Source organism: Trachinotus anak, unplaced genomic scaffold, assembly GCF_046630095.1.
Source record: "Trachinotus anak isolate AG129_WGS33_773 ecotype Australia unplaced genomic scaffold, CSIRO_AGI_Tana_v1 ptg000020l, whole genome shotgun sequence".
Classification (NCBI taxonomy): Eukaryota; Metazoa; Chordata; class Actinopteri; order Carangiformes; family Carangidae; genus Trachinotus; species Trachinotus anak.
The window spans coordinates 5278185-5305667 of record NW_027273871.1 but is presented as its reverse complement, the minus strand read 5'-3'; the positions used below and the strand labels follow the sequence as shown (position 1 = coordinate 5305667).

General features: G+C 39.0%; 1 protein-coding gene across 2 annotated transcripts in view; it reads left to right on the top strand.

Annotated features, from left to right (window-relative positions):
• LOC139637587 (calpain-5-like) overlaps positions 1 to 27483 on the top strand; it is a 61919-nt gene that overhangs the window by 3332 nt on the left and 31104 nt on the right. For both annotated transcript variants that reach the window (XM_071506402.1, XM_071506401.1), the window contains exon 3: positions 13931 to 14104. In XM_071506402.1, coding sequence (XP_071362503.1) covers positions 13940 to 14104 — 165 coding nt within the window. In that variant the 5' untranslated portion in view covers positions 13931 to 13939. The remainder of the gene's footprint in view (positions 1 to 13930; positions 14105 to 27483) is intronic.

Sequence of the window (27483 nt, the reverse complement as noted above, 5' to 3'; positions counted from 1 at the left end):
TTCAGTCTAATTTGATACTGAAATAACAGCAGTAATATTCTCATACAGAATAATGAAATGATTATTGGACGGGTCCATTTGCCTATTGTTTCTCAGTCTGTGGGTCTTTACCAGGAAAACTGATCAGCATCTCCGTCACTCGACCTCGGTCAACTTCAGATGAGATTCCTAAAGATAAAGTAAAATCTAAATCTTGTATCTCACTCTGATGTGTGTCTAGTTGGCATTATTGTGCATTAGAGAGAGAAAAAACTGTCTCTCACATGATTGAACCTCAATAAAAAGCATTACAGTTATCAAGATTAAATGTGACTTCAGTAATCAGTGCATAGAAACGTCATGTCTTACTGAATTCCTAGAGCAAAGATAATTATTTGATCATTTGTAGTTTGAAATGTGTATCATCACTAGAGCTGTGAAAACGTATGGGGGCTCTTATGGTAGCAGGAATTAAAGAGGAAAAATCAAGCTGAGTGCACTCTTAAGCAGAGTAAAGTGACTTTCAGTGCAAGTGTTGTATGTCATGGCCAAGCCTACAGTAGCTGGCAGCAGGAGAAGATACTGCAGAGAGGAGATCACGATGCTGGAGGATGGGAAGCTGGGATAGCCCTCCTCCCTGATGCGGGGGGGGGGGTTGGATGAAGGATGGTCTGCCGCACCCTTCCCTCCATCTCTCTCTCTTTTCTCCCACACTCTCTCTCTCTCTCTCTCTCTCTCTCTCTCTCTCACTCTCTCTCTCTCTCTCTTTCCCTGGTATACTGGTGCATTACTGCTCCCTGTTCACTTCTCTGAGTGTAATCAGTCTGTCAGCAGAAGCAGACTTAATCAGTCACTCCCCCACCACCAACACCCGAACACACTCCTCCCTGATCTCTGACCACAAAACTGCCAGAATCTGCTGCCGCCTACTGTGCACATAAATAGTGTGATGCACAGGTTTGTGGACAGTTATTATCACGACTTCTAATAGGGAAAAATCATGTTTTAGTTGGCAAAAAATCGCTGTAATATTCTTGTCGGAAACTCAAAGTGTAGATGTGGTTTCTTTTGCTCCTTCTCTCTGATGGTATTGTTATTGTAGCCCATAATATTCATGTATTCTGTCTCTTATATTTGTAACAATCATTCATTTTGGAGTGTTTAGACACCGGATGTACAATGACAAAGGAAAGGAAATGAGCCATTGGAATGACCTGGTTTTCTGCATTAATTGATCATAAAATGTGATCTGATGTCCATCAAAGTTAGAAGTGTAGACAACCACGATGTGATTAAGCCAATGGCACACAAACAATTATAATCCTATGTGTCTTTATTTAACACAACCATTAACCGTGCTGGTGGAAAAAGTAAGAGAACCCTTGGATTTAGTGACTGATTGAACCTCCTTTGGCACCAGTAAACTCAAACCAGCTTTTCCAGTAGCTGCTGATCAGACCTGATCAATGTTCAGGAGGAAGTTTGGACCATTCTTCCTACAGAGCTGCTTCAGCTCAGTCATATCCTTAGGATGTCTGGTGTGAGCGGCTCTCTGAATTCATCCACACTTTCTCTGATGGGGCCCCTCCAGAAGGTGGATTTTCTTAGTTTGACGTCATTCTGTGGTAGATTTAGTTTGATGCTGCATCACCCAGCTTTACCTGAGCTCGAGAAGCTGGACAGACACCCTGACATTATCCTGTAAGAGACCCTGATGGACTCAGGAGTTAACTTTCCCCTCGATGATGTCGAGCTGTCCAGGCCGAGAGGCAGCAAAGCAGCTGCAGTTTACATGTTGGTTTGCAGTTCCCTCTTTACGCAGTGTTGCATGTTCCTCTCCAACAGTTAGATTCATCAGTCCACAAAACCTTTGCCAAGCTGCTCTTTGGCTTATTTCAGGCACAGTGAGAATAAGACAGTACAAATATAAAAAGTTAAATAGTTTGAGACTAATGCACACAAGAAATAAAAATGTAATAAAACCAATAAAACTGATAAAAAAAAAAAAAAGTAACCAACCACTTTTCGTTATGTTGTCGGTCTACAGAAGATAACAAAGCTTTCAGGCTGACTCCTTCACACACACTGTACAGCGGTATTGAATTTGTCACCCTAGAGAAACTCGGTAGCCTAGAGTCAGTAGCAACAACATGGCCACATCAGACCCAGATTCAAACTGTTAAAGTAACAGGTTCTCCATGTTATACCAGAGCGAACGTTCAGAAAACAGTGCAAGTGTAGAGCACACTATTATACTGCCTCTCTGGATGTAAGTAGATTTGATTTTTGGAGTTGACTGGTCAAAAACAAGGTTGGCCGTCCAGGGTGAAACACTGTGGTCCCATTCAGTGCTGCAACACAGGAGCTGTCCATGGTGCTGCTCACACTGCCCTGCAGGGTAATAAGCTCATACGCTGTCCGAGGTTCCTGGGTTCATGCCGGAGCTAATCCGTATTCCTCATTTTCTTTTTCTTCTTCTTCATCCGCAGCATCTTATTCTCATATCGTTTTCATCTTCTCCTTCTTAACCTGGATTTCAGAAACCATTAACATGTCCTGCCATCATGTCAAGACAGATGCAAAATCATTACCATCCTGACACTCGGAAATTAAAAGTTAGTCAGCCGGTTGGAGGAACTGTAACAGCTAATGATTGGCCTGAATTTTTCTGGGAATTAAGTTTGAAAAAATGGGGTTGTCTCATGTTTAATGACATACATTTGCATGTTTAGATCAGATATTCCTTTTTGCAGTGAGTATTGTGTTATGGGTTGTTTGTAGCATTAATGTTGCTAGGCTAGCAGGTATTTTCATTCTGTTTCGGAGTTAGTTATTATGAAGTGTTTCATCAACACAGTTTTACCTGCAGCAGTTTCCGAAGGCTGCTGCGGTGTGTTTTGTTGCCACAGAGGAAACAAACTCATAACAGCTGAAAACAAGTTCACGGCGTCTCCTGATGTCTCCGCTGCTGAAATGAACCAGGGAGAAAATCTGTCTAACAGCCAAGAATTACAGCTGAGGATGAACTCAGAAAGAAAAATGCTGACTGTCAGAGAAAATGATTTTGGCCACTTCAACAATGTGACAGAAGAGAGTGTGACTCATATACACGATGATATGCTTAAGTGGCTTTTACATATTACTCTATTTCATGTGTCACCTTAACAAAAGAAAAGGATTCGATAAAGAAGACTCTCTTCCTCTCAGGATAATTGTATCTCAGGGAAACCTTCGCCACTGAACAAGTGTTTCCTGTTTTTAAAAAGTCTCTTTTTCAAAAACTGATGTTGGAAAACAGGGTTTGTCTGATAATCAGGGTTGTTCTATATACAGACCTATATGGTGAGTAACTACATAACTTCTAACCAAATGGGATTTCCTGAGATTTAAATTACCTGTAAGCCCCTTGACTTCTAAATAATATATTTTTTATATTTGTCAAGAGATTTTTCATAAATTTGTAATTTATTTTTGTTAAACTGTTGTTAGGTGAATGGTACAGATTCAGCACAGTTAAAACTTGTTTAGTCCAATGATGAATAAAATAACAAATAAACAGTTGCATTAAGATAATTAACTTCAATTAGCTGTAATTCATATTTTTTATTTTAAAGCAGGATTACTTGAATATGAGAGGGATAGGAATTAACCCACAGAGAATTATCACTAACTCTGCAGCTCTGCAGCTTCATGCTTTATAGCATTGTTCAGTTCATTATTTTTGTTTTATGCTCTTCAGCTTTACTGCTCTGGTGGTGTTGTTTTCAGCAGCAGCAGACAGCTGTTTTCATCAGGTGACCAAAAATCCATTATTGCAAGTTTAAAAGAAAGTTTAGAAACAAATAGATCAATATAAATGTGCAATACATTGACATAGCATTTCTACATCGGTGTTTGAGGCTCCCTGAACCTTCAGCAATGTCAAATTTAATCTATATAGGTATAAAGCTATACTCACAGTAATTGTATCATATTACCACTTGTGTATTTTCATAAAGAGAAGTGTGCTTATTAGACCCACATTAGTTTGGCATTGTACCCTTATTTAAACTCTGTGATACAGTGGTACCTTAGCCAGGATACTACACGGTGCCATGCAACACCAGTTGAATGAGATGAATGTTGACATCTGCTGACCAGCAGTTACTCCTGCTCAGTAAGGCTAGCATAGCAGAATGAGGCAAGGGCAATTTGCAGTCTGGACCGATGCTCGGTGTTGTTCAGTTACAGCAGAGATGGCAGACAGGTCTGGGACAGGGATTGGTTCGTTAGGACTCCTTTTTGACTCTGCACAGAAGCCTCTAACCTCACAAGATGACAGGCTTCTAATACTGTTCAGTAAACAATCAGTGGAGCAGAGGACAAGCTTTGCACACACTCAGAAATTAGAAGAAAGAAAGTATTATTCATTATTTGTCATCCTAGATCAACATTTAGCAGTTGCACTGCTGCTGATTTGCTAGAAACACTGCATTAGACACAGTATTATTATGTCCACAGTGTTCCCATCTGTTGGACGGGGCACTTTGTTTCCTTTTACTCACTCCTCTGAATATTGATCATTGATTGAATGGCTTTTCCCTCCAGCCTCTCACCACTGCAGGACCTGTCATTTCTGAATCATGACTCCATTGTTTTGGTGAGGCCAGTATCATCTGTCACTCGTATTTTCGGCCTCGGCAGGAGTCTTCCTCCTCTGCAGATTTCTCCTAAGCAGCAGAATTTTTTTTTCTCATGTTTTACCACGTTTGTTCATCCAGACTTCTTTCTCTTACCTTTTTCTTTAAATATAATCTGTCATGTTGCCGACATCCACATTTTCTTCCGTTATCTCAGAAAAGTAAATGTTCAGATTGGCCATATTTTTTAGCCACATCATGACAGAATCCTCCCTGTCTCTAGTGGTTTGTTGCAGTCCCAGTCTTCCTGCAGTGTAGGCAGTTTTTATTGACTTTCCACTATATTCCATTAAATATCCTCCCATCTGTTTTGTTTCCCCACTTGTAGAAGAGCTGAAGTCTCATATCATCACATATCACATCTCCCCTGAACATCTGTCTGCAGTCCAGCAGCATCTGTGCTCCTGAATACACTGCTGAAAGCTTTGAGCTTTCACTTTTTGCGATGCACACTTTAGGAAGGCTAAGTTCATCTAACTTATATTAGGTGATTTAATCGAATGTCATTTCACTTTGGCTTTTTCTGAGGTGACTGTTGGCGCAAACTATCACAGGTCAAATGCTAATATGGCTGGGCCGCCTATTGTCAAACCCTGATTTTGCGACGTCATCAGACAAAATCACCAAACACAAATTAAAGACAAAGACTGAGCTGAGACTTGAGCTTTATTTACTAATGAAATGATCTGTTATTTAGAATTGGTATTTTAGTACGAAGCCTCGTTTTATGCTCCCGTCTGTCATGTTAAAGTGAACGTTTCAAATTAAAGTCTCTAGTGTTTAATTGGGCAGAAACTCTTAATTTCTTAACTGGGCTTTTATTGCTGTGCTGCAGTAAGTTGCTGGTTGTTTGTATGCTATTCAGATCTGCTAGTTTCCTCAGCAGTTACCGATGGCTTCTCTCTCTCCTGCTCTGTTTGCTTGGTGTGTGAAATGTTTAGTTATTTCTCTGCCTCCTGTAACAACAGGTGGCCATGTTCAGCCATGTACCAGGTTTATAACCTGCCTCGTTTTTAAAGAAAAACCTTCTAATTCTAGTGACAATAATAACACTGAACCTGTTTGCACCAGAAACTCAAATATGATCAGTCAGTCAGTCAGATTTATAGGGCTGGTCCTGCTGTTGTGGTGCAGCCAAAAACTTGTGCATTACATGAACATTTAACTGAGGTCAGATTTGTCATTGGCAGTGGTGGACAGTAATGGAGTAAATTTACTTGAGTACTGTACTTAAGTACATATCCAGAGGATTTGTACTTTACTTGAGTATTAGATTTCTTTGGTACTTATTACTCTTACTTGAATACATTTCCAAGACAAATATTTTTACTTTTACTTGGGTAAATTTCTAGGAAGGCTGAAAAGTACTCGTTACTTTCAGGTCTGCTCTTTTTTTTTCTTTTTTTTATTCTAAAATACCATTGGACACAAGCTGTGTTTGTCAAAGAATGAAACCTATCACAGTGCACGCTCTCCACTGGGATCTACGTAAAAGCGGATAATAATATCGGGACATGGGGAGACAAGACAGACATGGGGAGACAGAGTTTGTTGTGCTCCTATATTGTACTGGCACATGTCCTTCCTGGAAAGTCAAGTGACTTCAACATTGAGTTATTGAAAGCAGAGATGTAGTTTTTTGTAAAGCAGTGGTTCTCAACCAGTGGTCTGGGGACAACACTGGTCTATGAGGGGGTTCCAGTTCCCAACTTAGCGAAATGATAGAGAATTAGTTGGACGGTGCAGGTTCATTTGGTTAGAGTTTTAATGATTGTTAATAAACACTGCATCTGCAACATGTGCTGTCCTCTTATGATCCCATTCATTTTATTTGTTCTTATAGGTGTTTCTGCAGGCTTTATATAACACTGTGGTTCTAAAAGCAAGCACATCAGTGCAGGTGGTTTCAAAGAGTTAATTCTCAGAAACAGGAGTTAAAAGGTCCTTAAATCCATTGAGAAAAAATTATAGTAATTCATTGATGTGAAAAATAAGAAGTTTACTCTTACTCTTACTTTTACTTAAAGTAAATTTAAAAGCATGTACTTTTGGATACTTAAGTACCTTTAAAAGCAAGTACTTTTTTACTCTTACTCGAGTAACATTTCGACTGAGCTACTTTTACTTGTAACAGAGTAAATTTTGACCGGTAGTATTTGTACTCTTACTCAAGTACTGAGGTCGAGTACTCTGTCCATCTCTGGTCATTGGTAAAGTAAGTTGGGCATGCTGGTATGAAAATGAAGCAGCTGATGGTAAAGATTTCTTTTAACAAAATGCAGGTTAAATCTGAAACTTTTCTAGAATTCTTTTGTCTCTCGTAGAGCAGAAACATCAGGCATGAATTGCTATTATTTAAAGTTGCATGGCGTCCCAAGATACTGAACAATTTATACGACGGGTAGACAATTTAAAAACAATTAGTTCTAGATTGAGTAATCATAACAGGAACATCACTGCAGAACAGCAATGCAAAGCCATAAAGAATAGAAGTCTGTCTTTTCCTGTAGGTATGAAAAGATACCTGCAGAGGGGACAGAAGTGGAATATTATTTAACAACATAAAGTGATATTCAGTCAATTTTTGCCTCTGTCGATGGTCAGAAGGAAATATTTCTGATAGAACTACCACAGTCACTTACCACACGTCTCATCTGAAATGTGCTTGAATGATTCTCATCTCTTGTCCGTGTTTTTGCCCTCAAAGTAGTTTACTACTACTCTTGTATGTGTTTCATTTATGTATTAATTTATCAACAACTGTTTTGTTAATTGATCATTTTTAAGGAATTTTTTAAGCTATTTTTCTCAGCGCTTGTGGAGACCATATTAGCGCTAAAAGGAGAGCGAGGATTGGACTTAGATTTGTCAGATGGACATAAACATGACTCCATATGAATTTTAATGGATGTGCAAAAGACAACGTTTTGCTAATATGTTCACACTATTAACTTTATAAGGTCATAATATATCAGAAGTTGTGTTTATTACTTTTTCTGCTGTACTGCAATGACAGTGCTTTTGAAGGCTGGAGAATTTGATAATAAAAGACAAAATTCACTGGAAATGTTGAGTTGATGCAGCACACTGTGTTCCTGCCAGTTCACCATAAAACTAACCTTGCGGCTTTAATTCGGAGCAGAGCTTGTTTTGTGCTTGCCACAGTAGTGATGGCATCCAGCACAGTAGCTTCTCAGGATTTGTTCTCTGCAGGTGATGCCGTTGGCCGTCCGCAGAGGCCAGATGACAGCATGGTTTTCCCCAATGTAGTCACGAGCCAAGACACCAGGCCATCTGTCAGATTTAGCTTCCAACTGCGACCTCCTCATTCCCCCAGGATTTCACTGTATCACTCTCTCAACAGTCAGCTTGTTCGTTCCTCTGAATTGAATTTACTGGATATTGTCTTTAATTATGGTCGAAGACTCACGGCTGTAGTTAATGTTAATGAGATGGACCAGGTGTTATTTGGGACCCACACTTGTGGACCTTCTCCACCAGTTGGAGAAGGTTTTTAAAGGGATCTTACCCTTTATTCATATTCATATTTGGTCATAGAGATTATGGCATGCTTTGAGTGCTTACATGGGTATAATTAATGTGCTGAAGTTGATATTAGGATTTACCTGTGGCGAGTGCTTTTCCGTAGCCAGCTACATGGTCTGTTTGGATTCAACATAAGTCCACTACAAGGATTGGATTTCCCTGAACGTCAGGAGAAGTTGGCTCTTGATGCTGTCGGCTTAATGCTTCATGAAAGGTGCAGTAGTCAGATTTCATGCTGCTCTTGTTGTCCCTCCGTTTTCTGCTCACGTCATTTTCCCCAGATATTAGATGTCATTGAGCACCGCTGGAAGGTGAACGGGTCAACACAGCCCAATTAAAAATAACTTTATTTGATACTGCTACTCGGTAGTAATTAAGAGACTTAAGCTGGATTTGGTTTTATTACTTTGCAGTGCTGCAGTGTGCACACAGGAAGATTATACAGTTATACTGTGTGTTACATGCACTAAATGTTTTTTTAAACTCTATTTTACATTGTTACACTGTGTTACTTCATTTGCTTCTCTGACTAATTTCTAATTAATTCTATCAGAGTGAACCCTCTGTGCTTCCTTACTATTTAATATCATATTATTCAGGGCCACCCCAGCTCACCTGGTAGAGCATGTTCTATGTAGGTTTAGTCCTTCACACAGCGGCCCGAGTTCAAGTCCGACCTCTGGCCTTTTGCTGCATGTCATCCCTTCTCTCTCTCCAACTTTCCTGTCTCTCTCTCACTGTCGCTGTAATAAAGTCAAAACTACCCAAAAAAAATTAAATATATAAACTGTTCAATCTGCAGATTACTGTCTTGATTAATCAGTTAATTGTTTTGCTATAAAATGTCCATTGTAAAAAGACTGAAAAATAGTCTGCTCAAGTTCCCAAAGCCCAAGTTAATGTATTCCTGTTGTTTATTCTGTTTTACCAACAGTTTAATCCAGAAGGTATTCAGCTAACTGACCAAGACAACCACAAACATTCACTTCAGAGTGGCTCTAACCGGATAGATATTTTGCATTTTTGCTTAGAAATGATCAAAACCGTGAACAGACTGACAGAAAATGAATCAAGAGGAGCCATACAGGGATGCATTGGTCTTTTATTTTTGCCTTTCAGAGAAACACCAGTTGTTTTTTATCATGACCAGCAGGTCAGGTCTGAGGTTGTTTGAAGCACTTGAACAAACGACAGCTGCTGATGTTTTTAGTAGTGACAAAAATCTCAGTCAGTTCTTCCTTAGGTTCTCCTGCTTAATCTACAGGAAACAAACAATATAAAGTTTCTGTCTTTAATTTCATGCTAGCAGCTTGGGAGGTCCTGACCCCCAGGATGAGAACCACTATTAACAAGGTGCACAAAAGTTAAGGGCTTAAAATGTCCAAAACCACTGTGAAGGTAAAGACTTCATTTTGAGATGCTTCTTGACCAGAGGAGTCAGAATAAAGCAGGCTGTAAATTAACCTTGAGGACAGCAGGTCTGTATTGATCTGCATGCAGATGTGGATTTATGGAGTCCTGACCTCAACCACACTTAAAGATTTATAAACATGGGGTCTGTTCTCCTCCTTCTTCATCTCCACTCCTCACAATTATTCATTCAAATCAGACAAATCTCATCCAGAGCTATTTATCACATCCTTAAATTCAGAGGTTTTTATATTCAACCTGCGTCACATCATGTCATGTTAATTTTACTTCTGTGCACTGTTGGGTTCAAATCAGGTCCTACTTTGATAAAGAGGAATCCTATTAAAGCTCTTTAAAGAGGTTAGTGTGGCATGAAAACACACGTCACTGTGTGTTCAAGCAATTCAGCCACTGGGTCTTTCTGCCCTGACTGAGACTGAAGATAGATAAAGATCAAATAACCAGGTGGACAATCAAAAACGTGTGTTTTTGCTTAATCTAGTGAACTAAATACCTGGAAAATGTAAGTACTTAATCTTATGAATGCACAAATCCTGTAAATCCAATGATGAAGCAGTCCTGTTAATTATTGTACTGATTTGAAACTGATCTTACCAGTTGGTTCAGGTATTGGCCAGATGTGACGGGTCCACATTAAATATAAATAAATAAATAAAAATAAATAAATAAAATAAATAAAATAAATAAAATAAATAAATATAAATATATATATATATATATATATATATATATATTTATTAAAAATACAGTTTTCTTACTGTGCTCTTCAGTCACTGCAGTGAGCTTGTGTTTCTACTCCTGTCTCTGCAGCAGATATGCAATTTTTAATTAATTCATCAAGTTCAAAAGCCAAATTAGCTAAACTAAATATCCAAATATGGATCCTACATGTGACAGGTAGCTCCTCTGATTCTCCTGCTGTGGTCATGCCCTGATCTGCATAATTTCTTGGGCTCAGTCCTCAAATCTCTGAGCCATGCTTACAACGCACAGAGCGAGCCGAATCCTGTCACAGGTATTTTTAGTGTAAAACCAGAGGATGCTGCCTGCTCTATGAATATTTACAGTGCAGCTGCGCTCACCTGCCGGTTGGCCCGTCGTCTTATCCTGTTTAATTAGAAAAATTCATAAAGGTGGGTTTCAAAGGTGGTTGAAAGTTGTCATGTTTTATTTAAAACAGGAGAAAATCAAATTTATGATAAGAGGAAAATCTGATAATTTTAGTGATCAAAGGACACTACTTTTTTCAAATTGTGTGAACATATTTTTGTGCCTTTAGTAATTCTTCTTTATTATATATCATATTTCCTATTGTTTAGTATTTTATATCTTGAATGTATTGTAACCTGTTGGGGAGGGACTTAACTGTAAAACTGGAGTTGTTTTCAGTGGCCTTGAGTTGCATTAGATTGAATCCATGTAGTTTTCCTAAAACTGTATTAATTATTATTAATTGATATTAACTTTTCAGAACTGGAATTAAAAACATTCAGAAATTGGAAGAAAAAGTCAGATCGGTGCTTCCATTCAACATTGTCCACATGGTTCTAGCATAACCAGAGATATTGAAATGGTGTTGTTCAATTCTTATGGCAATTTTTTGATAATCAATGAATCATTTACATCATTGTTCAAGCAAATATGCCAACAATTCTCTAGTTACAGACGCTGAGTTGTGAGAATTTGCTGCTTTTCTTTGTCTTGTCAGTTATTCCCAACCTGGTGGTCAAGACCCCTCCAATGGGTCACTGCATAAACCTGAGGCCTTCACAAGACGCTTGATGGGATAGGTTAACAAGAAAAACAGTTCAGCTGCACAAATCTGAATTTTCATCTCTGAATTTTTGTGTGAAATATCAGGTAGTTTTGCCTCTTTGGACCTTGAAAATGTTTTGAAATGAGACGATATGAGAAGTTGCCAGATGAAAAAACTTGAGTATGCCTCTCTGCAAATTTCCTGTGGGATCATAATGAAGTTGTAAACAGAATATTTTTAAGGATTTCGAGTATTGGTTGGATAAAACAAGCAGTTTTATGAGACCATGTTGGTCTGCAGAGAATTTCACAGGAAACTTTTGTAGCCCAAATAATCAATCAAGAAAATAATGTGCAAATTCACTGATGATGAAAAAAGTTTTTAGTTGCAGCCCATTTGTATCATCTCTGTGTTCTAAAGAAAGTCATGTAACACAACAAACTGTGTCTTTAGTCAGCCAGTAACAAATACAGCCATGCTTGAATTATCATTGCTCAGGCGTTCAGTGACCCCAGAGACTCTCTGTGATAAATCTCTTGTCGATAGTTGTGTCAGGCAGACGCATTGATCATGAAATGAAATGACACCGACAGAAAAGGACAAATGAGAATTGATGACCATGAAAAGTTCATGCATGAATAATTTTTCTCAGCTGAAAAACATATTGACGTCCACACATGAGGCTTTCTCATCGTTCAGCTCGTGAAATGGAAAAACTTGTTGGTTAAGGTTTTTTATAACATAAATAGTTCATCATTCAGTCTATGAATTGAAAAGACAAACTCCTATCAAAAGTTACCAGACCTCAAAGTGATGTCCTTTTTTATTCTGACAGCCACTGAGTCCAAATTAATCTTTTCATTTGAATAAATATTTCCAGCTGCAACTGAAGCCTCTTAGTTTTCATGTGAATTTTTTGGTTTTCATGTCGAGAATTAAAAACTGTCAATCAGTATTTGTTTTTTGACAAAGCATAGAACATGAACAAAAACGTAATTTGAAAAATTTTAACAGCTTTTCTTAAAGGAACTGGGAGCACGATATCTACTGAGCAGGACATTCACAGTTGAAAATAAACTCATCAGTGCTCTGACCGTGTAATGGTGACACTGTTACACTACGGTGGCCCCGAGAGCTCAGTGCACTACAGCTTAAGAAAACACATGCAAATAGATTCAGATTCACAAATTCATCAATTTGACAACACACACTCTCCAAATACTCACAACACAACCAAATAAAGAAATGCGCTGCAAGTAGCACAGAGGACATCGGAAGTGTTTCCATGGGACACAAAAAACAGATGGACCAGGCTGGGACATGGTTGTTGTTTTCAGGGGACACAGATCAATGCCACATGAATGTTATAATGAAGCTAACAAACTAACATTTAGCTCATTTTCCAACACTATAACTTCAAAATTCACAAAGCCTTGAACAAGTGCATCGCAGCAAGGGTGTCCCCTGGAAACACTTCAGTTGTCATCTGTGCTGCTTGCAGTTTGTTTCTGTATCTGGTTGTGTTGTGAGTATTTGTCGCACGTTTGTTAGTTGAAGATTTTCTCTTAAGTTGCAGTGCGTAGAGCTCTCAGTAGGAGACAAAAAGAAAAAAACTTGTGACTAACTGGTGAACATAGTCAGCTAAAGAATCAGATACCTTTCTCAGGAGTTGGTAGAGACCAAAACAGAGCTAAAAGAAGAGTGAATACTGGCGTTAAATTCACCACATGGACACTAATCTGGCTCCAAATGAACACTGGTGATGCTCTGTGGCTCCTGGATGCAACTGTTTGCTACTGTGTTTGTATTTATAGTGAAATATCATGTCAGGTTTTTGTTTTTTAGGTTGTTGAGGATTTATTTAAATTATTAATGCAGCTTTAAATGTAGTGACAAATAAATTAACAGTTGTATTGCAATAATTATTACAGCACAATCGCAGGTATTTATAGGTCGTGATGAAGTCATATATAATGTAATATAAAATATGATGAAATTAAGAAAAAAGGGGTAGAAAGGATTGTTTTCTGTCCAAGGTTTCAGCGTCTATTATCCCTTCAGTAGCTCCATCTTAGTTTGCCTCCTCCCTGACTCAACACTCCCTCTGCACGCACTGCTGGCACCGAGCTGACCGACGTGCACATGGCTCCTTCAATGCATGGCAGTGATAATTAGGCCCCAGAGGATATCTGTGAATTGACAGATTGATCATGTTGACCCAGTGAATCCAGGCTGTGCTCAAGGCAGCAGCGCACATCGACTTTCTATTTCCACTGAGAGCTTTCACTGTTAAGGTATTAAAGTCTGCTGGATTCTGCCGTCAGTCACCTGTGTGTGTGTGTGTGTGTGTGTGTGTGTGTGTGTGTGTGTGTGTTAATGGGCAGAGGTGTAGGAAGAGGAAGTGCTTTTAAAAAATGCCAGGAGAAGCTTCTTTTTGGAGAGAAAGTATTTTTTGTGCTGAGTGAAAGTGTGATGATATCATGTGTATCTGCTTTTGTCTGACTGCCCCCCCCCCCGTCATCCCGGTTGTGTCCTTCAGGGCTGCAGTATGTTCACTTCTGTGAAGGCCTTCGAGGGGCAGCAGTACTCCACCCTGAAGAGGCAGTGCTTGCAGAGTGGCCTGCTCTTCGAGGACCCCCGCTTCCCCGCCACCGACGACTCGCTCTTTTACCAGGGCAACAGGATCGGACGTGTGGTCTGGAAGAGACCTCGGGTAAGTTGGTTTGTGCAGTGTTTCAGCTGATAAGAGCAAATAGCTGATAGAGCTCAGTAATCATTATCAGGCCCCAGAAGTTTCTAAATAGTTCAGTCTGAAGGTTATTTAATGGCACTGGAAGGCCTGTTGCCTGTGGGCAGTAAACCATGAAGTTTATCAGTATCAGAGCTTTTGGTGGTTTTCCATATTTGTGTATTTCAAATATTATTATTTTTTTAATTACTAGATTATGATCAGCCAAAGTCTTAATAGAATATGTGTTTATTAGCTGCATCATACTGAAGGTGAAGTAAGTGCCTGGCTATTATGTCATTTTTAGCCACACTAGCTCCACAGCTCCAGTTAGAGCCATGTCTGTCTGTCGGTCGGCCTGGTAACTGTAAATCCATCCATATCTATCAACACCTGTTTGATTGTCTTAAAATGTTGTACAGACATTCATGGTCCCCAGATGATGAATCATAGTGAGTTTGATGATCCCCTGACTCTTCCTCTTGTGCCACCAGTATGTTTACATTCTTGGCTTTTAGTGAATTATCTTAGCAGCTGTTGAATAGATTGCAGTGACATTTGGTTCAGACATCCATTGAAGATTTTAATCACTTTGTTGACCCCATCACTTCTCATCTAGCACCTCATTTGATCGAAATTCCAAGTTGTTCACTACTTTTGTTTATGACCAGCAAAACTAATGACATTTCAGCCTCGGCTGTTGTTGTGATAATAAGTTGATAATAATAAGTTTATTTATATTTATTTAATGCGTATGGATATACTCAGACCACACTGACATATACAGTATATACCAAGACAATTTACCAGAATGAAATCAAATTACAAAAGCTTGTCAATAACAATATGTTTTCTTGTATAACATACAGAATGTGAAGAGAATAGCAATCCTCCACCCACAGGATCAGTAAAGAAGAACTGAGCCACCGTACCCCATTTACACTTAACCACCTCATGTGTCTTTGTAGGATGGGATAGGTCTGTGGAAGACGCATTATTCCGTGTGTTTGCATTACTTTTATCTACCTAGTTAAACTGTTGTTGTTGTAACTAAACTGCTGAAGTGCAAAACTTACTTTGGTGTCTTTTGGAAGTTGCCAGACAGCTACAGGTGTGTTACCATCACATCTGGTTTTCATGTAGCCTGGGAGAACAGGGAAACCCATTTACATGTAGCCTCTTCATGTGTCTTGGTCAGACTGGGTAGTTCTCTGATGTCACAACAGCTGAGTGTAAATGCATGTTACTGTACAGACCTGTAAATGCTGCTTGCATGAACTGACGAGTGTATATGTATAAATGCACTGAGCTGTTGTTGGGTTTTATCTGATTCCTGATGAGTTCGATCATTGAATGAATCTGTGTGTGGGTGATCAGAGTAGTGGCAGTGAAGACGTTAAAACTTTTGTCTGGGTTATAGTCTAGATCATACATTATAGTTGATGGATACTTGTTAGCTAGCTAGCCATTATTGCAACTTTTGAGGTGCACGAGTTGTTGTTCTGCTGGCGTCTGCAGCAGTTTTTCAAACACCCTGAGGTGCATTACTAACACCCTCAGGACTGAAGTGGGGTTTAAACAGATGTTATGTAGCTGGGAAAACTGAGAGACTGCAGTCAGATGTGTGCCCTGGCTAACTGAAACACATGTGACCATGTTTAAATGAGAGTTTGTTGAATCTCTTATGGATTTTAAAACATGAGACACTTGAATGACAGTTGTTACTAATTGGACTGTTGACTGCATCAACCAAACCTCAGCCCCTGGTCAGTCCGGCGGTGGTGTCAGTTAGCCTTCCTGTCAAACCCCCTGTAGAAATGTATCATTTTATACAACTGGTAATAAATGGTGAGCAGTTATCGCTTCTTTAAAACATTCACATCGGAGAGCTCTCTGTGCCAGAAGTCCCTGCAGGATAAGAGTTTGATGATCTACTTTATGACTAATCATTTATAATTTACCAAATAACATTATGTCAGTGCTCATTAATCCTTGCTACACTCTGCTCTTCAGTCTCCTTGTACAGACTGGTACTGTATGTTTGTTTCAGTTTATACATGATGTCAGAAGCAGGGCCTCAGGATTTAGAGAGCTGACTCCCCTGCCGCTGTTATCCCCCTCACACAGCAGGCTGTGGTTCTGGATGGAGTAACCTCCTTCTGCCTGTGTGCCGCTGCAGTGACAGCCGACGTGCATTGCCATGGAAACTGGGTCACACAGATTATATGTTCTGGCCTGTGCTGATGTCAGTCATGCAGACTGAAAACTGGAAGAAGTCAAGAGGAGAAGAGGCGGGGGGATACGATTTGTGTCTTCATTGACAGAGGTTGATGTCAGGATGTTAGAAACTTCAAACAAGCAAATTTGAACTCAGCGTTTTTCCTAAAAATCTTTGTTGAAGCACATGTATGGGAAGGTTGCTGTCGCTGACTTGGACTGTAATTCCAAAAGTAGAGAATTAAAAACACAACAAAATTTAAACTTTCCTGAGTCATTTTTGTAGAGAAGCACTTTGTTATCTACAGTATCATGGTAACATAACATGTGAGCAGATAAAGAGGTGTCCAATGAGTTAAAATGGTCCTGAAGAATCAGAATCAGTTTTATTGCCAAGTTGGTTTTCACATACAAGGAATTTGCGCTGGTGTTTGGTGGAAAACAGTAACATAAATAAACTAAGAGTAAAATTAAAGGTAAAATTAAAAGATAAAAATTAAGTTAAAATATTTACAACAAAGATGTGGAATATTTACAATAATAATAAGTTTTTTGCGTTTGACTTCTTCAAACTATTAAGCTGAGAATCCAAGATGGAGGAAGCCATCGTAGCGTATGAGACGGGAGTAGATGGTGCAAATGTCTGTTTTGAATGAACTCAGTGAACTTATTGTTCTGTTAAAGGTGCTATTTGTAAGTTAGCATTAACAGCTGTTTACTTACCAGTCAGCTGCAGTTATATTAACAAGAGGTTATAATACTACAGTGACTCGGTATCGGACAGTGAGGAGACAGGACAGACGGGCTGGGGCTAGCTGCTCCATGCAAAACAAATGTGTTGCTTTGCACCGATGGAGGCAGCTCTTAGCGAGAAAAGGAATAAAGTTGGATGTTGAACTTGCAAAGTTTCAAAACTGATAGGTTACAACTGTCAATGCTAACATTAGCTAGCAGTAGCAAAACATACAAATAGCTCCTTTACAGATTGAGTTAATGAGCTTGTTAGTTAGTTAGCGTATTAGTTAGCAAGCTGATTAAGTTGATTGCTTTTTCACTTTATCAATAAAACTCATTACTGGATTAAAAGTTTTGCAATCCTGAGTAAACTACACAGTACAGAGAGTTTTGGGAGCCGTTGTGAATGACCAACTATACCTGTGTGTAGTCACTACATTACCAAGCGTCTTAAGTTTCTCGCAAAGACACTGATGACTTTTGCTGTGGCTGTGTCTGTTGTGATCAGGCCTTTAATTACGAAAGCTGAATGGAACCAGCCAAGAGACAACAGGAAGACAAAACTCTGAGAGTGCTGCTAATTAGTTTTCACCAGCACTTCTGTGTCCTCCTACTAATACAGATTCACTGAAAAACCTTCCATTTTTTTCTCTCCTCCTCCTAATGGCTGCTGAAAGCTCATTTTCAATGCACTGTTTCACTCGGGGGGAAACTGCATGATAATGAAGTCTGTGAAGATTCTCACTCATCAGGTCACAGTCATCCAGGAAAAGTTGAATTGAGGGCGACTGGACTGAAGAAGCCTCCTGGATGAGAGATGAAACGTCCTCAGGTATCTACAACCAAGTCTGGTCGCCCTCAGTTCAACTCGCCTTGGATGATAATAAAGTTAAACTACTGAAGGACAGAGTGGGTTTGAGGGACTGAAATGTTCACAACAATCAAAATTTAATGAAGTTCCAGATAAAAGCTCATTTAAAATATCAATTCAAACATGCATTTTTTCTGCACAGTCAAGGTTAAACATTTGAGTGCTCCCAACTCCATACACAGCAGGATATGGTCACATAACTTGGGTCAGACTGTATTTGTGTGGGATTAGATTTGATTTCACATTATTGAACAAATGAGCTTTATTCCTATTGAAACATATGCAAGATGAAGTGTCAGTTAATCTGGATATTCTTTATTTGCTGTAATTTCTCTAAACTGCACATAGATCTGGACCTACAGTTGAACCAGCCTTATGTTAGACACAGGCCTTTATTTTTCCTGTTTTGTAAGTATTTTTGATCATATTTTGGTAAAAAGCCGTTTTCTCACCTGTTTCAGTCAATGTACACTCCATGTTCTCCTCCATGTTTACCTGTATTCTTGATAGATTTAGGAAAATGTACATTATATAATCAGTAAAACGGAGTCATCATTTCATACTCACCACTCTGCTGCTGCCCTGTTTCTCTTCTCTGACAGAAAATAGTTTTCTTCTTCTTCACTTTAATTTTTTTTTCCAGTTGCTGTTAAGCTACAGTCAGTGAAACTCAACGCTTCCTGCTCAATTGTTTCACATTAAAAGCCTTTCAAGTGGTCAACAATCTTTTTAAAGCTTTAAAAGGGAATTATTTGCAGGAAGTACTTAGTTTTAAAAAAAGAAGGCAAAGTAAAATCGATTGTAAATAATTAGTGAGTGAAAACTTTCTGTTAGAGAAGAGACTCAGAGCAACAGCTTGGTGAATATGACATGTTTCTGATCTCCTGTATTGTGACATGAACTCCAGTCTCCAGGCACTGAATGATTCACAAAAACCATTTACATGCACTTCTTACATGCAGACTGTAAATTCATGGTGACAACAACATGTTTCAGAAATACCTGTTCCACAGAACTTGCAGATAAATCAGTGAGCCCTGCAGGGCTCGCATATGCTCATGTGTGGGTTGCAAACCCGTCATTTGTGAAAGGGGGAAATGATCTGAAGTTGCAAATCGCAGCCTGCCTGTTGCAGATTTGACAAATGGGCCTCTGGGCTGCGATTAACTCGACGCTTCAGGTCGTACTTGTCAAAACTGTCAGGAGTGACGATGATGGGCACAGCTCATGGTCATGGTAACCCAGTGAAAGACGTAAGAGATGTAGGGATTGGTAGGATTCTTAGTATTTAGAGCTATTTGATACATAGTGAAAGAAGGTAGTGATGGTGTGGTGTGCCTACTAACATGGAGTGGTTTTAGCTCTACATACAGTGTGTGTCGGACTGTTCGAGAGCAGTGGTGCAGGTTCCCATAAATATCCAAATGCAGATGTAATTTTCAGTGTCCTTTACAGCTTCAAGAGGAAGCTCTGGAAGGTCTTCTTTTTAAACGCCTGCCAGCAGCAGTCTGATATGTAGCAGCAGGTGGATGCTTAACAAACAAAATGGTAAATCATCTCAACAGATTCCAGCTCCCTGAGAGACTTTACATTTTATCTTGAGCAGCCTCTGAATCTTGAGTCTCCACCAGTAAAAATGTGGCAGAGGTGTTTTCTGAAGACTCTCTTGATTTAACCTGGAACGAATAACAAATCACCTGTAAGTTTAACACAGACGAACAGTAAAAGATCTGAGGAACATCTGAAGTCAGAACATGTTGAAACTTTTAGTCCTTTTGCTTTGGTCTGAATCCATGTAGCCATTTTTCTCTGAATTATACATGCACTGATCTAATTTATGTGAATCTGGAACAGCTGATCATTCATTGTGACCCACAACCATTGGATTAGGCCTCTTATATCTGCTATACCAGGTTATTGAGCAGTGAACTACATTTTTATCCAAGTTCAGTTGTCTTATCAACAGGCTAGCAACAGTAACTCCCACCTATATCAGCTGCGGCAGCTGCTGTTCTTGTGATCCGTCCCCAAGTCATTTAGCTGTTGGAAATTGTCACTGCTCTATTGATAAAGAGATAAAATAGACATAAAATGTGATTGATTAGTTTTAATGTGTCTCTGGGGCTTTGTTTGTTGCCATCTGTCATGTTTCTCATAGAAACAAATTGCAGTGGTGTTGGGAAATTTCATCTTTGGAAAATTTTGATTTTATGGCAAATGAATTTTAAAACACAAATGAACATAAAATGAGAATGATTTATCTTAGACCCCTGATAATTTCTCCCTGTAATTTGTTAATAGTGGTGGTCAGTGATGGTGGAAAGACTTTTCTTCCTAACCACAACTCTCAGAATAATATTTACTGCCAGAAAAGGTCAGTTTCTGGTTTGAAGCAAGAAACCTCAGTGTCAGCGAGACTTCTGTTACACAGCCATGATCTCAAATCAAATCAAGTCAAGTGAATATATGTACGTATCCTGATATCACAAATTTGTCTCCAGGTGATTTTGTGCTTAGACCCTCAAACTGGACAAGGTAAAACTCCCCCCAAAAAATCTTAACGAGGGAAAAAATGGAAGAAACATCAGGAACTAGACAATGGAAGAACTAATTTGTGCAACACTGAGGCAGATTTTGAGCATAAATTGAAATATTTGGGACTGAAAGTTAAAGATTTTACAGTCAGTCATGCAGTTATCCATCAAGCTGCTCACAGTGTGAATGCAAAGATCTGAGAGGCAGTGTGATCAGTGTCAGGGTGAAGGTTCACAGGCTGAACCCCCCTCAGAGCCTGTTGTGCTCGCTGTTATCCTTGCTCAGATGCATCCAGGTGATATTTATGGCTGCAATGAAGTCCCAGAGGTAGAGCGTGCGAGCATAAAGAGCATCCTCTAATAAAATCTCCCTCTACCCCGTCTGTCTCTCATCGTCTCGTAGTCTGTCTGTCTCTTTCCTGCTGCCTCTGCCTGCTCCTCTTCCTCTGATTTATGGTGCTTTATGTCTTGACTAGGCCAGGCTGGGGTGAGACGACGATATAGACAGATCAGTTAAAATGTTAAGCAGCATCATTTTGCAGTTTTTATTAAATTTAAACTGCTAAAATCCAGTGAATAACCTTAAATTGTACAAAAGTAAGTGGTAAACTGCCCAAGGTTAAAAAAGAGAGATAAAAAAAAAAAAAAAAAAAAAAAAAAAAGAGTAGGTCACCAAAAAGGCATTTTTCAGGAAACACGAAATTGGTTAACTTACAACTTCTCTGCAGCAATGGACATAAATGAAGCCCTGTAAAGGCAAATAGTTCCTGCTGTACTAAACATTAATTACTTTAGAAGATAAGAATAAAAGAGAAGAGTTGAAATGATGGTTGTTAACGGGTCACCTGGTTTGGGATGATCTGGACAGAAGGTGAAATCAAACCAACCTACAAGTACAACACATTTAAGGGAACTTTTGCAAGAGAGTCAGGACGAACTTTCCGAACAACATTTGATTTATGTTGTAAAAAGAACGCAGCGAGTGTTCACCTGTGTAATGAGTCAACAGTTTACATTAGGTTTAGTTAAACAATGATTTACATCAATGAACATTCAATGATCCCTTTTTCTTTAAATCTCGTATGGTTTATTAGTTTGATGCTTTAATTTCAGAAACGCTGAGACATGAAATTACATAATTTCAATAACAAATGGAGAAATGGAGGCGTTCCAAACTTTTGACTGGTAGTGTTTACTGTGAGGCCATAGTGATGAGTTCAGTTCATTTATATCCTTTTAACACATTAATGCATTGTGAGCAAATTTGCTTGGGATGCCACAATTTGATCATTGGTCCTTATAAAGTTCAGGGTTCAATGTTATTGAAGTTATTTTGTGGAGTTTAATAATAGTTAGGTTTAATGAGCTGGTTGTAGGTTGTATCTTACACAGGTTTCCTTGCTGACCATTTCTCACTATTGCACTGAACCACACTTGGTCTTGCCAAGAAATGCAAAGAGGTAGAACTAGAAAACTTACAAGTTGAAAAATATTTATAAAAATGTCTTTGCCAACGTTTTTTTTGAGTGAGGAAATGGATTCGTTACACAATTTGTTTTGACAAGAGACACATTGAATATATGTTTACAAGAAAACTTCCCATTCGACTTGTCACCTTACGGGGATCTTTGGATACTGCTGGATTCCACATTTTCTGTTCTGTGTGTTTGTTCTCATGGCTGGTTGTGTGTTTGTGTGTGTGGCTGATGGATGGTGCTGAGCAGAGACGTTCTCAGTAGCAGGGTAAATGATGAGGCTGTGCTCAGCCACAATATTCACATTACTTCAGTGTCTGCAGGGCCGGGCAGGGATCGATACTCTATTACTCCTCCACCTGAGCCAGTCCCTGGATGCCAGGCCACCACAGGGAGCCCTCGCTGCTGCTCACACTCCACCAATCAATGATGTTGCGGAAAGAAAAAAAAAATGTGATTAGAGATCTTAACTCTGGCATCAGTCAGACATGTTTCCACAAAACAACATCCAAACACTGCTTCACATAGTCGTGGCGACGTGCACGTACGGACACGTGCTCCAGGCAGGAACCCCCTCGGTGCTGGTCTGTAAGGGGAGAGGTGCTGCTGCTGGAGACTGCAGGCCTCCAGGGAGCACTGCAGTGGCCTCTGCTTCTGATTAAAAGTTTGCTTTTGCAGCATTCAGCTTTGCAGAGTCAGCAAATTACTGACCTTGGTTGTATCCTGCGTCTGCGTCTGCGTCTGTGTGTGTGTGTGTGTGTGTGTGTGTGTGTGTGTGTGTACGTACGTGTACATGCTTTTGGTTCCCGCACTTGAACATGCTGTCGTGTGTGTAAATGCTGTGATCTGCGTTTGTGCACACACACGTAGCTTTTGTAGGTTAGAACCAATACTGATGTTTGTGATGACAACAGGAGCAGCTTGAGGCTATCACAGGGCCAACGCTCCCAGACGAAGACATTCACACCCACATTCACACCTTTGGGTGACGTCCTCACTTCACTGCATGTCTTTGGACATGTTAGTGAAGTGTCATTTTCTGTGTGCAGCTCTGCCAATGTTCAGTGTCTTTATGTATTTTTTCATGTGGTGAAATTAGTCTAAAAGTGTAAATATTCAGTTTCTTCCATAAGATCTTCTGTAGGGTAGAAAATGTCTCTGAAATGTCATCAAAGTGAAGTCTATTCCCAGGACGTCCACATACAAAAATATTTAGTTTATTTACATTATAAATAAATTCAGAAGAAACCAGGTAGAGTTATTCATAATATATTGATTATTATGAATATATACTGTAACTAATTAATATGTATCAATCTATAGATAATTAGAATAATCATTTAATTGTTAAGATTACAAAAAAAAGTTGCCGCAGCCCAAGCCTGAAATTCAAAAACTAAACAAAGACATTTATAAAATAGAGAAAAGCAGTAAAACCTCATATTTGAGAGGCTGCAAATGTTTGACACTTTTTTCCTGATAAATCATTGAAACAGTTGATTTATTTTGTTGATTGGATCTTTCAAGCACTATATTAAAGTGTCAGATTTACTCACAGTGAGCTTCCAAACCAGGAGACTCCTGATGACCTTCAGTACACAGGACGTATTTGAAAACCTTTGAGCTGTGACCGTGGAGTCTAATTCCCTACAGTATGTTATATTTCTTCATTGTACACTGTTCTCAAAGTTAGAATGAATATCAGCAGACTGTACTGTTTCATACTAACAAACAGCAACTTCAGCTGTTGCCAGTTAAACTTATACATAATATAACAGCAAAATGTTTTTCAGAGATGATGATCCTGGAGCGTTTTCACAACAATCCACCACTGGTTTTAATTCTTCTCAGTTGTGAGCAGCTCTTTAGTATTTCTGGGTAGTTGTTCTCTTGCTGACTAACCTGTTATTGTTGTAACTTAATTACTGAAGTGCAGGAGTATTTCTACTGGTGTTTTTTCCAGACGCCCCCCCTCTGGACTGGAGTCACACAGACCCTGATCTGTGGATAACCTGGGAGCTTTTATGTGCATTTTCAATTTGCACATAAAAAACCTGAGTGAAAATGCTGTTTTTTTGTTTGTTTTTTTAAAATTGTGTTTGGCTTTTATTCTTGGCTGAGGGGGAAACTTGGTGTAGTGATTAAAAACAAAAAGAGACACAGTGTAATGGAAATACACTGTAATGGTCTCTGAATAAATCATGATGTACGGGAAACATATGGCTTTAATGTCCACTGAAGGCTCAGCTTTTCTGAAGAGACTAAAATATGAATAAAACACATCTGTGTGGAGCGAGGAGGAAACTGAAACCTGCCTCAAATTAATACATGAAACAAACACAAATGTCATTTAATCAGTTCTGTCACGTTTTGTATGTTGTTCTTCAGTGTTTGAGCTTTGATTTGAGCTTTTTTAAAAACTGTTTCATCTTGTTGCGAACTTCGTCTTCTGGATCCCTCGCTTGAGAATTATCGCCACCAGCTGTTTATCTCACGTGTACAGGATATTCTCACATTGGTTGTGGATAATTAGCATTTTCTTTTATGGATATTCTGGAGTTCAGCTAATATTTGTGCTAAATTTTTACATGGCTTGCATTAAATAACATCTGGGTTTTATCTGGATACAAGAAACGTGTTATGACAAATGTAAAAAAAAAGGCAAAATGTTCACAAGCTGTGAATGAAATAGACCCTGACTTTCCAGTTTTTAATAAAAGGCCAGTTTCCATTCTGTGTTTCTGCTCAGTCCCTGTACGGACAAATGCACCATCTCTCTTCCTCTTTCTCCCTCTTTTACTTTTCTAACCCTAGTTGAGAGCTGCAAGTGTGTAAAGATAAAGAGCTGTTAAGTGGTGCTGGGCTTTCCACTGTCTGTTGAGTAATGGCCGAGGTGCCCATCGACCCGCCGCTCCCATAAAGCAGAGAGCAGACAGGCTGTTCACACCCAGACCACTACCAGCAGAGCTCTGCAGGCTGCAGTAAAGATGAAGCTGTTCTGTATTTTATATTGGGCTGGTGTTAACCTTGTATTAAAAATTAGATATCGGCCAGTCGCTGGAAGGATGGATATGATGCCATTTGTTTGATTTTATTAAGCAAGTATTGTAAAATCAATAGGTCCTGATGTGGCATTAACCTCAGATTCTATAGTATGTTAGCAGTGACATTTAAGTTGGGGAAAAATGTTGAAGAAAAACCAACTCTAGACAGAAAAGTACATAATTTTACAATGAGGTAATGCATTGTTCACAGGTGCCAATTTGGCTAGCAAGCAGTTGGCCTTTTTTTTTTTCAGGAAAAACCAACTCATATTAAATCCGCAGTTATTTTTACCTGCTGTGGTTTGTGAGAATATCCTGCAGCTGGTGGACACCGAGACATTTAATCTCAGGTTTGCGCTGCAGTAGATAATCCACTTCGTTCATGGTGACCGCAGTTGTGCTCTTCTGTAACAGACATACTAACTTCTGCCGACTATGAGCAGATCCCAAGTGTTTGGCAAATAGCCAATCAAATTGCAGTGAGGAGACAGGAAATCAGCCCCACTTGTGATCCAATTTGTGCCATCCACTTTCATTACCAAAGGCTTAAGGCATGGGTGTTTTTGTTTTCCCACACTCTGGGCACTTGACATTGCAAGCAGTCATGCAGAAAATGCACTCTGCTACTTACTAGTCATCGTTTTATAATCAAGTTAGAGTCAAACCCAAATTTGAATTATTTCCCCATTTGTGTATGATATTGCAGATGCTGTGCATGTTTTTCCATTTCTCCAGTTTGTGTATATATCGTTGAAACAGTGTCAAGGCTTCAGGCCTCTGGGCAGTTGACTGACATCTGAGAAGTGATGTTACAAGGAGACAAGTTGACATGTTTGGTGGTGCAACATTGACTGGAGCAGGTCATCGCTCTGTATATCTCACCAACTCCGATACAAGGACACACAGCGCTGTATGTACCATTATCAAGATGTCTGTAGAGGCCGATACTGAGATATTCAGGAATTTAAGAAAAATCTAATAATGATACTTAACATGAACAATGATCTTGAAACAGATCCTTTGATTTTATTTTATTTTTTTAATTATTAAGAGACGGGAAAAGCAGGAAATTCAACATTTGGAAAAGACACTTGTTATTGCTCTGGTGGACAAACATTAATGGAGACACTATTTTCTATTTTGGCGTTTCTGCGCTGCAATGTGTTGTTTATCGGACAGCATATAAACTATTACCACTATGTCTGCACTAATATTAGATAGATTAGAATATTTTATGGCCATTATTTATTCTATTTTATATATTCTTTTATTTCATTTGTGTTTTAGTTTTTAAATCTGTTCTGAACTTTTTAATTGGTTCAGTCATTGTTGTTTCTTGTGTGCAGTTGTCTCAGACTGTTTGCATTTGTACAATTTGATTATCAGACTGAATAAAGTTTGATTTATAAGCTAATAATCAGCCGATATGTTTGCCTGACTGATTTATAAGACTAGCTTTGATGGCGAATAAGCAGAATGACAGAACCCTCACTGATTAGTCTTGTAACCTCAACTCTCCATCTGTTACTGAGTGATTTGAATCATGACACAGAAAAACTAACATACAGAGCGATACCAACATGTACCAGTCCCTTTACAGCACAGTCAGTCAGGACCTAGCATTCAGAGTACAGTAATGTACGGGGCGCTGTCATTACAGAAAATAGATTAATTCCTGATTTTTTTTTTTTTTTTTTTTTTTTTTAGTATTACAATCTTGAAATACAAAAGTCAAAAACTCATAAACAATGCAATAAATCGTTTTTATTTATCCCTGAACTTCAGGAGCCAGATATTTCCCTCAGGAGTTGTTTTGCTTATTGTGCTTCTTGTCTGCTCGACTTGTAAATATTCAGCTGTTTACGAACATGTTCGCCATAACAACTGTATAAGGTAATTGATAATATGTCAGCACTACGGGTGCGTTAGCTTGTTGTGGAGGTTTTTGCTCCCAAGTGGCCAAACACGAATCAATGAATGCAACTAACTTCAACACGCTTCATCTTTTACAGAGAACTGAGTCAGTGAGAAGAAAATCCTCATTTTTATTCAGAGGTGGTTTTGTCTGCTGCAAACAGAGCCAGCAGATCTGACTCTTGGAGACAGCTGACTGCTACATCTGTGCTGGTTTCATGTTTTTAACACCATGAATCCAGTTAACCCTCAACACAAACTGCTGGACATGAATGCTCCTTTTGCCACTGGATCTGCAGTTTCTCCTCCTGTAGTTCATGTTGTTGCTGAGGATCGGTCTGTCACACTCTGGATGTGTGTTTGTGATTGTTGTTATGCTGCAGAATGAATGAATGACTGAGGAACAGATCAAACGCCTCCCTGATGGGATTAAATGATGGATGAGAATCTAAACATCTAAAGCGCCGTATTGTTTTTTTATATTTTTGAAACATTTATTTTATTTTGAAAAAGTGAAAATAATTGTCACTTTCTGGCAACCCCCCCCCCATCTGTAACATGTTCATGTTTGGGT